The 10,000-nt window shown below is 33.1% G+C and overlaps 6 protein-coding genes and 4 non-coding genes; 6 read left to right on the top strand and 4 right to left on the bottom strand. All coding sequences in view use genetic code 11, as the record gives it.

Moving 5' to 3' along the window:
• The first annotated feature begins 925 nt into the window (after window positions 1-925).
• atpH (ATP synthase CF0 C subunit) lies at window positions 926-1,171 on the top strand. The gene has a single exon. The coding sequence runs from the start codon at window positions 926-928 to the stop codon at window positions 1,169-1,171; it is 246 nt and encodes an 81-aa protein (YP_005087680.1).
• Window positions 1,172-1,791: 620 nt separating this feature from the next.
• On the top strand, window positions 1,792-3,150 carry atpF (ATP synthase CF0 B subunit). One transcript has 2 exons: window positions 1,792-1,935; window positions 2,740-3,150. The coding sequence occupies exons 1-2, from the start codon at window positions 1,792-1,794 to the stop codon at window positions 3,148-3,150; spliced, it is 555 nt and encodes a 184-aa protein (YP_005087679.1).
• Window positions 3,151-3,228: 78 nt separating this feature from the next.
• Window positions 3,229-4,752, top strand: atpA (ATP synthase CF1 alpha subunit). The gene has a single exon. It carries the CDS (start codon window positions 3,229-3,231, stop codon window positions 4,750-4,752), a length of 1,524 nt encoding a protein of 507 aa, YP_005087678.1.
• A 46-nt stretch (window positions 4,753-4,798) lies between these two features.
• Window positions 4,799-4,870, bottom strand: trnR-UCU. The gene has a single exon. It is a non-coding gene; the product is annotated as a tRNA-Arg (tRNA).
• A 204-nt stretch (window positions 4,871-5,074) lies between these two features.
• On the bottom strand, window positions 5,075-5,912 carry trnG-GCC. One transcript has 2 exons: window positions 5,890-5,912; window positions 5,075-5,122 (listed from the first exon to the last, which is right to left on the bottom strand). It is a non-coding gene; the product is annotated as a tRNA-Gly (tRNA).
• Window positions 5,913-6,805: 893 nt separating this feature from the next.
• trnS-GCU lies at window positions 6,806-6,893 on the top strand. Its single transcript has one exon. It is a non-coding gene; the product is annotated as a tRNA-Ser (tRNA).
• A 74-nt stretch (window positions 6,894-6,967) lies between these two features.
• psbI (photosystem II protein I) lies at window positions 6,968-7,078 on the bottom strand. Its single transcript has one exon. It carries the CDS (start codon window positions 7,076-7,078, stop codon window positions 6,968-6,970), a length of 111 nt encoding a protein of 36 aa, YP_005087677.1.
• Window positions 7,079-7,499: 421 nt separating this feature from the next.
• psbK (photosystem II protein K) lies at window positions 7,500-7,685 on the bottom strand. Its single transcript has one exon. It carries the CDS (start codon window positions 7,683-7,685, stop codon window positions 7,500-7,502), a length of 186 nt encoding a protein of 61 aa, YP_005087676.1.
• Window positions 7,686-8,029: 344 nt separating this feature from the next.
• On the top strand, window positions 8,030-8,101 carry trnQ-UUG. The gene has a single exon. It is a non-coding gene; the product is annotated as a tRNA-Gln (tRNA).
• Window positions 8,102-8,696: 595 nt separating this feature from the next.
• rps16 (ribosomal protein S16) lies at window positions 8,697-9,832 on the top strand. One transcript has 2 exons: window positions 8,697-8,736; window positions 9,606-9,832. Exons 1-2 carry the CDS (start codon window positions 8,697-8,699, stop codon window positions 9,830-9,832), a joined length of 267 nt encoding a protein of 88 aa, YP_005087675.1.
• Window positions 9,833-10,000: the final 168 nt, after the last annotated feature.

The following is a 10,000-nucleotide window of genomic DNA, read 5'->3' as shown; positions in this document are numbered from 1 at the left end:
AATTTCAATATTATGAGTCCTAATTCGAATAGGAATTCTTATGGTATCAATTTAGGGTCTATGATTTTTAAAAAGCTGTTCTTTATATAGAATGATTCCCATTTCAGTCGATTTCTTCATTCAATTCAATGATTGACCAAAAGAAATTTTTTTTCATAAATAATAAAATAAATTGCATGAACTTAGCTCAATCAAATACTGATATTGATGTTTTATTTGTATGCAATGATTTGGTCTAATGAATTCGTCCATTTAGATTGTATCCATGTGAGATAATGCTAAATAAAAAATAAAAGGAAGAGACGAATTTACATTACAAAAAACGATATAAAAAAAAAAATGATTAGGAAAAAAAAAGGGGGGGGGGGGTAAAATTAGGTATATGGAATCTAATGGCTATAAGACAGCTCTTGTCTATCCTTTGAGGAAGAATTCTAGAATCCAATTGAATCTAAGACATGAATAGTTGGTTTACGTTATGTAAGAAACACATGTATATGGGATATTAGATATTGACTAGTTATATACCAACTCAAAATATATCTAATCCAACCTACTACTGTGGATTTAGATAGGTATTCCAATAGAAGAATAGAAGTTCCTCTGTTTCGTCTTTGACTATGAATTGAACGAATAAAGAGATAAATAAAATAAAGACAAAAACGAAGAATTCAAAGCAAAGAATGGGTTGGAAAAAAGAAAGGGAAGAACAAAGTATGTGCGGATTCAAAAAAATCTAGCGGATAGGACCTAAAAAAAAGATGTCGAAATAGTTCTGACGGTTCAATAATCTTCTCACTTCCATTCGGAGTTCTTAGTTACTTCGGCAGGTTGAATCTTAGCGATGGAATAATATAATTAAGTCAAAATTCATTGGATGATTGTATCATTAACCATTTCTTTATTTTGGTGCGAGGAACTTATCATGAATCCACTGATTTCTGCCGCTTCCGTTATTGCTGCTGGGTTGGCTGTCGGGCTTGCTTCTATTGGACCTGGAGTTGGTCAAGGTACTGCTGCGGGCCAAGCTGTAGAAGGTATCGCGAGACAACCCGAGGCAGAGGGAAAAATACGAGGTACTTTATTGCTTAGTTTGGCTTTTATGGAAGCTTTAACAATTTATGGGCTGGTTGTAGCATTGGCACTCTTATTTGCGAATCCCTTTGTTTAATCCTATAAACATGAGAATTTTGTATTTTTTTTTCTTATTTTATGGCTTGGGACTTACTCCTCGCTTTTTCGAATTCTATCAAGATTTCACCCCTACAATTAATTATTCGTTGGGACAATAATCCATGGGAAGGATTAATTTGAGGATGAGGAATTATCACACCGACTCGCTTTCTTCCTTCCCCTTCTTAGTTCAAGAGAACCCCTTATTTCTTAATTTCTTGTTTACTTATTTCTTATTTATTGTTTAAAGGAGTGTTGCAACAAATGAGGTATTTTGCCATTGACATGAAACCTGCCCCCTAATTCTAATAAGAATTATTATTATTGGGAATTTTCAATTGAAAAAAAAAAAATACATTTCTAGCTAACTAGATAAATAGAATCTATTTTTGACTCCGTTTATACATAGGTAAATGAAAATTCATAATCATAATAATGAATAATTTTATAATAAATTTAATAATTTATTAAAACAAAAAAAGAAATACATAGAATTAGAATAATTAGAATAATATAAATAGAATAGAATAAATGGAAAAGGAGTCAAAGCGATATAATACAAAAAGAAAGAACCGAGTTCTTTTTTTTTAGTCTATCTAAAATAAAATAGGAGATCATATGAAAAATGTAACCGATTCTTTCGTTTCCTTGGGTCACTGGCCATCCGCCGGGAGTTTCGGGGTTAATACCGATATTTTAGCAACAAATCCAATAAATCTAAGTGTAGTCCTTGGTGTATTGATCTTTTTTGGAAAGGGAGTGTGTGCGAGTTGTTTATTTCAAGAATAGGCTGGATTCACCCAGTTGTACTTTTTTTCATTATAACTAGGAAAGAAAAGAGTGCATGATCCCGCGAATTACTTCTGAATAAATTTTTAAAATCATATTATAGAACCATAGCATTTCGTGATTCATTGGTACATCGACTTTGATTCTCTATTAACCAATAATCTGGGACCATTAACATGGTTAAGGCCAAACCCGTTTGAAGTTCAGATGCAGCAGGGTACTCTTTCTACTACTATGTTACTAAATACAGAAATATTTTCAAAACAAAAATGTTTTTTCGATATAAAACACTCATGTCGATAAAACGATTTGAGCCCCTTTTTCCAATGCTGAATCGATGACCTATGTATAAAGGGAGAAGAATTCTTTGAATTTGAAGAAAAAAAAGAAACAACTTTGCTGACAAATTACAATTATACATTATACAATTCTAAGTACAATTATAAATTACAAATTATATGTAAATCTTTGATTTATTATTTTTTTATTATACTTTTTAGTTTTTTGATATATTTTCTATTTTGGTCAGAAGAATCCTCCGAATATTCTGGTCTTGTATTAGTAATCAGTTTCGATATTTTGGAATATGAATAGAGACGAGAGGGAGAGGGTAAGCTCATTACATTAGAAAAAAAAGATATTGGGAATTAATTCCCAATAAATAAGAAATAATTGAGCGTGAGAGCCAAATGAATCGAAAGGTTCATGTTTGGTTCGGGAAGGGATCATGGAATTTTTGAAATAAAAAAAAATGAATGGAAAGATAATCTACTTTCATTAAGTGATTTATTAGATAATCGAAAAGAGAGGATCTTGAATACTATTCGAAATTCAGAAGAACTACGCGGGGGGGCTATTGAACGGCTGGAAAAGGCCCGGGCCCGCTTACGGAAAGTAGAAATGGAGGCGGATCAGTTTCGAGTGAATGGATACTCTGAGATAGAACGAGAAAAATTGAATTTGATTAATTCAACTTATAAGATTTTGGAACAATTAGAAAATTACAAAAATGAAACCATTTATTTTGAACAACAAAGAGCGATTAATCAAGTCCGACAACGGGTTTTCCAACAAGCTTTACAAGGAGCTCTAGGAACTCTGAATAGTTCTTTAAACAACGAGTTACATTTACGCACCATTAGCGCTAATATTGGCTTGTTTGGGGTGATGAAAGAAATAACTGATTAGCCCTTTTTTTTACCTTTTACTTTATTGTAGATTGTAGGCATTATTTTTTTTCTTCCAAAAAATAATTAGGAAATACTCATGGTAACTATTAGAGCCGACGAAATTAGTAATATTATCCGTGAACGTATTGAGCAATATAATAGAGAAGTAAAGATTGTAAATACTGGTACCGTCCTTCAAGTGGGCGACGGCATTGCTCGTATTCATGGTCTTGATGAAGTAATGGCAGGTGAATTAGTAGAATTTGAAGAGGGTACCATAGGCATTGCCCTAAATTTGGAATCAAATAATGTTGGTGTTGTATTAATGGGTGACGGTTTGATGATACAAGAGGGAAGTTCTGTAAAAGCAACAGGAAAAATTGCTCAGATACCAGTGAGTGAGGCTTATTTGGGTCGTGTTATAAATGCCCTGGCTAAGCCTATTGACGGTCGGGGTGAAATTTCAGCTTCTGAATCTCGGTTAATTGAATCTCCTGCCCCAGGTATTATTTCGAGACGTTCCGTTTATGAGCCTCTTCAAACAGGCCTTATTGCTATTGATTCGATGATCCCTATAGGACGTGGTCAGCGAGAATTAATTATTGGGGATAGACAGACCGGTAAAACAGCAGTAGCCACGGATACGATTCTCAATCAGCAAGGGCAAAATGTAATATGTGTTTATGTAGCTATCGGTCAAAAAGCATCTTCTGTGGCTCAGGTAGTGACCACTTTCCAAGAAAGGGGAGCGATGGAGTACACCATTGTGGTAGCCGAAACGGCGGATTCCCCAGCTACATTACAATACCTCGCTCCTTATACAGGAGCTGCTTTGGCTGAATATTTTATGTATCGTGAACGACACACCTTAATCATTTATGATGATCTTTCCAAGCAAGCACAGGCTTATCGCCAAATGTCTCTTCTATTACGAAGACCGCCGGGTCGTGAAGCTTATCCAGGAGATGTTTTTTATTTGCATTCGCGCCTTTTAGAAAGAGCCGCTAAATCAAGTTCTCAGTTAGGTGAAGGAAGTATGACTGCTTTACCAATAGTTGAGACCCAGTCGGGAGACGTTTCGGCGTATATTCCTACTAATGTGATTTCCATTACAGATGGACAAATATTCTTATCCGCCGATCTATTCAATGCTGGAATCAGACCTGCTATTAATGTGGGGATTTCCGTCTCCAGAGTAGGATCGGCGGCTCAAATTAAAGCTATGAAACAAGTCGCTGGTAAATCAAAATTGGAATTGGCCCAATTCGCCGAATTAGAAGCCTTTGCACAATTTGCTTCTGATCTCGATAAAGCTACTCAGAATCAATTGGCACGAGGTCAACGATTACGTGAGTTGCTTAAACAATCCCAATCAGCTCCTCTTACGGTGGCAGAACAGATAAGTACTATTTATACCGGAACGAATGGTTATCTTGATTCATTAGAAATTGGACAAGTAAGGAAATTTCTCGTTGAGTTACGTACTTACTTAAAAACGAATAAACCTCAGTTCCAAGAAATCATATCTTCTACCAAGACATTCACTGAGGAAGCGGAAACGCTTTTGAAAGACGCTATTCAGGACCAAATGGAACGTTTTCGACTTCAGGAACAATTATAAATAGAAAATTCTAACTTAATGGAATATAGAGAAATCGATTCTAAATTGCGTCCAATAGGATTTGAACCTATACCAAAGGTTTAGAAGACCTCTGTCCTATCCATTAGACAATGGACGCTTTTCATTACGATTTTTTGACATTTTGACTTTTTTTCTCTTGTTCGGTTTTTTCTTTTCTCTTGGTTGGAAAAACTAAAGAACATGTGAAAAATTGTATTGTTAGGAATTGCGTATTTATTAATTCAATTCAATGATGCTAATGCATCGTTGAATTGAATTAATAAATATTCAAATAGATAGAATAGATAGAATTCGAATATCGAGCGGGTAGCGGGAATCGAACCCGCATCGTTAGCTTGGAAGGCTAGGGGTTATAGTCGACGTTGATTCATTATTTTTAGCGTCTCTAATTCAAAACCGAACATGAAATTTTGGTTTCATTCGGCTCCTTTATGGAAGATGGATAAATAAAAAAAAAAGAAATCAAAAAAATTGAATATAAATAAGATAAAGATAAGGCAGGAACGAAATGAAATAAGAATTCGGCCCATACCATCTATGTTAGCTTTTCTGTCTGAATGCATTCAAAACAATTCGCTTTCTAGATGATCCTTCTAGAAGAGTGGGATTAGAATAGAACAATTTTTCTAGTTACTTCGTTCTCTATTTCTATTTGAGAAAATCCTTAGGAAAAGCATTTTGTTTCCGCCGAGCTAAAACAAGATGTAAATGTCTCTAGTAAACCAAAGTTATCGTTTAATAGCTATTTTGCTTCAATCTATCCCATCAAAAAAAATTGAAGATTTAGTTACGATTAGAAATACACTTTTCTATCTTTATCCATGGATCTTTTCCTCATACTTATTCAATTGGAAGTATTGATCCAATTGAAAAAAAAAATTTATGTTTCGTAATTTCATAATCCAATTTTTCAATTTTTAGTTAGAATATAATTTAAAAATTATATCTAATTTAATTGGCCCTTGGATCCAAATCACGAGAATGTATATTCTTCCTCAAATCTTTCGTTGAGAGGTAAAGGATTAAATCCTTTTAAGAAATAAAGTTTTTGCTCGGAATATGAATCAAACCGAGGGACCCCTTAACTCTTAGGGGGATTAATAGAACGAATCACACTTTTACCACTAAACTATACCCGCTACAATGCGATTATTGTATTTATTGTATATTTATTGTATATAAAGGGACCCTTTGTCGAACAGGGGAATTGGGCGTAATCAAGATAGGATTACAAGATAGGAGCCTAAAAAATCCTGAAAATTAGGGCCTTGCCACCTTTTGTCAGAAGACTTGTGTTATAGGAGTTTTGATAGATAGGATTCGACAAAAGGACTTAGTCATAACATAAATAACATAAAAATGGATTGTGCAAAAATCCATAGTTTTTTTATTATTTATTCTAGTTATTCTAGTAAAATATAAAATAAATGGAAATAAAAAGAAATAGGAAGAAAGAAAAAGAATAGAAATAATATTTTGATTCTATATCATAGGAACGGAAATAGGACTTCTTCTGCTTCTGATTGTTGATTCAATGCAATAACAAGATTTTTTTGTTACAACAAGCCAGATCGCAGAATCATAGAAAAAATGAGTTATTTGAGTTGAAAATAAAAAATGAGCCCGGCCGGGTACTGACCAGGCCGGTCCGTGGAAATTGGAAATTTAAAAGTCCCTTTTGCGCGAAATCAAAGCGATATTCTTTCTTTTTTTGTTATTTGAGATATTTCTTTAGAGCCCTTGTTTTATTTAAAAATATAAATGATATAGAATATAAATGGAATGGAATTACTGATAAAAGTTCTATATCTCTATAGAAAAGTTGGATATATCTATATAATCAATCTATATAATAATAATAAAATTTAGAATCTATATATCTATGGATTAATAATACTCTATATAATTAATAATACTCTATATAGATAAATAATAATCTATATAACATAATCTATATAACAAAGTCAAAAAGGGCTTTTTTCAAGCCTTTCTTTTTGCGTGCTGTAACATAGTAATTATCTTTTCTCAATTAGGAGAGATGGCTGAGTGGACTAAAGCGTCGGATTGCTAATCCGTTGTGCGAGTTATTCGTACCGAGGGTTCGAATCCCTCTCTTTCCGTTTCGGTTTTTGGTAGTGGAATAGATCAAATCCTAATACCATTTCTAAAAATGAAGCAAGGAACTCTCCCTTTTTTATTCTTCGCGTCCAGGATTACGTCCCGGATCATTAGATAGAAATCCGAAGATGAAGAGAGAAACAAAGAATATTACTACGGTGTAAACAAAGAGTTTAAGAGTAAGCATTACACAATCTCCAAGAGCATTTTTTTGGAAAAAGAAGAGAATAGATTCCCCGTTTTTATACCACATATCCTATTTTGTTTTGATTTTGACACCAAGAAATAAAGTGATTTCTAGAATTTCTAGAAATCGAAAAGAATTTTCAGAAATTCACTTGTAATAAGAGTTGAGTTTTTCATTACAAAAAAAATTCTTTCATACCAACAATTATATATTGTGGCGGACTCTAATCTAAATAGGGTTCTTCGGCGAAAAGGGTCAGAATGAGGAAATGGGATGATCCAGATTTATCAGGGCTATCCAAGAATTTGAATCTTTGAATTGAGGGTTCGTTCATAGTGTAAGACTTATCTGATCTTTTCAATTGTTAGAATTTTTTTTTCTTGAATCACTCATGAATTTTTCTAGGACAGTATTAAGGATCTCATCGAAAACTTACAGCAGCTTGCCAAACAAAGGCTAAGAGCAAAAAGAGAACAGGTATTACTGGCATAAAATCTACGATTGGATTCAAAAAAGCATAGGCCTCGGGCAATTTGGCGAATAAAAAACTACTCGAAAAAAGGGCAGAATTAAAACAGATACAGATCAAATTAAAGATATTAAGCATAACAAAATTTTGTTCTTGGAGATAATTTTGATTGAGTTATTAATATGTTTTTTGATATAAGGAAAAAAATGAAGAAAGGAAAATAAGGCAGACTAAACAATACTTCTTTGAACTCACCCAATCAAAAAGCCTTCAATTCTTACAAGAGAATAGAAGAAATCATACTTTCATACAATATCTTAATTGAATTCTATGTAATGATCAATAAATTCGATTTAATTCTCTATCCATACGTGCAAAAATCGTAGCAAGAATCTATTCCATAGCTATAGCTATTTGGAACTGGAATTGACGAACAAGGAATACCCATATTAGTGTTTAGTAGTTTCAAATAGAAATCAAAATGGGGCGTGGCCAAGTGGTAAGGCAACGGGTTTTGGTCCCGCTATGCGGAGGTTCGAATCCTTCCGTCCCAGAGCATACTCTATTTATATATCAGAATAACCATATCCGAATCTAAATTGCTCTTTTTTTGTTTTTAATAACCTTCTTTCTAACAGTCAAGTAGTGGAGAAAATGTGATTCTTGCTTTTGATTTTTAATGATTTCTTAAGATTGGCACTCGAACAACTGTGAGATTGCTGGATCTATTCTACCGAGTTATTTGATCTATCGGGTTATTTGAAGATGCACGGTAGATTCAAAAAAAAAGATTAGTTTATTTGTGTTATTTATAATATTCGTGATATTATTAGTATTTTCGTAATATTATTATTAATGATATTCTTTATTTTTTTTTTTTAACTTTTATTATACTTTTCTATTCTAATTAAACTTTTCGATTCTAATAAAAAAAAAAATAAAAATATTGCATTCAGACAATCATACAATATGGGGTAGTTTGAATTCTTATTGAGGCTTTTTCTTCCTAAATTATTTATTTATTTCATATAGCATATAGAAGGAAATTGATTTCATATAGAAAGTATAGATAGATTACTATGTATCGACTGAACCAATGACTATTCATGATTCCATAATTGAATCAATGCTCCAAACTAGAGGAATGTTATGGTAAAACTTCGTTTGAAACGATGTGGTAGAAAGCAACGTGCGACTTGAAGGACATGATCAGCTGTGGATGTCAAAACCCACCACTTTCCGTTATGTAGAAATGAAGGTGCTTTTTGCTCGACATCCTTTGTTCTATTAGAATCCGTCTTTTTGTTGGGTTGTAATGTAAATAGTACAGGATGGAGCTCGAAGAGAAACATCCATTTTTCAGGGGCAAGGATCTAGGGTTAGTTAATGGAAATCAATAAGTTGGAACAACTTCGTAAGTCTATTTGTGATATAGAAATCGAAAGGATCCGATTCCAACTATTTTCAAATCAAAAAGAAAAGTTGTTGGAATTGGTAAAACTCTTTCGATCAAAAGTGTATCATGCGGGAATTAATCGTTCATATGATTCTTTGATAGAAAAAAAAAAGAGAGAAAAAAGGGCATGTTGCTGCCATTTTTGAAATGATTAAATATCGCCGAAGGAATGTCTAAACCCAATGATTCAAGGCAAAGATAAAAGATCCTAGAACAAGGAAATACCCTTTTCCATTTTCTCAACAACTAGATTAAAATGAAGAATCGTAATAGATTCTAAGCGAGACAAACAAAAAAGGGGTTAGAGACCACTCAATAAAGGAATGCCTAAGGATTATTTTTTGAGCATTTTGCGAGTTATTTGACTTGAGTTATGAGAGTACGAATGCTTTTTTCTTCTTTTTTTTTGAAAAAAAAAGACGGGGTTAAATGTCTAATTGATTTGCTGGTTTATGGATCTTTTTGACATTCTAATTCCATACATTCTAATTCCATACATAGACATAACTTTTAATTAATCATTTTTTTCTCGAGCCGTACGAGGAGAAAACTTCTTATACGTTTCTAGGGGGGGGGTATTATTTAACTACATCTATCCCAATGAGCCGTTTATCGAATCGTTGCAATTGATGTTCGATCCCGAAGAGAGGGAAGAGATCTTCGAAAAGTGGGTTTTTATGATCCGATAAATAATCAAACCTATTTAAATGTTCCCGCCATTCTCTATTTCCTTGAAAAAGGAGCTCAACCCACAGCAACTGTTCATGATATTTTAAAGAAGGCGGGTGTTTTTACAGAACTTAGTCTTAATCAAACAAAATTCAATTAATGAAATCCAAAAAAGAGGGTGTGGATGATTCATATCTAGCTTTGTATAAATTTTTCTTTATTATTTCCTCCCCCCTCTTTTGGTCTATTCAGACTTTTATTTTTAAAAAATTGATTATTCGTATTTCTTATTGCTTTGCTACTATAGAATATTCCTACTATAAAATCT

Source organism: Gossypium raimondii, chloroplast, assembly GCF_025698545.1.
Source record: "Gossypium raimondii chloroplast, complete genome".
Taxonomy (NCBI): domain Eukaryota; kingdom Viridiplantae; phylum Streptophyta; class Magnoliopsida; order Malvales; family Malvaceae; genus Gossypium; species Gossypium raimondii.
The sequence above is the reverse complement of the archived record's forward strand: the minus strand, read 5'-3'. Positions and strand labels throughout refer to the sequence as shown.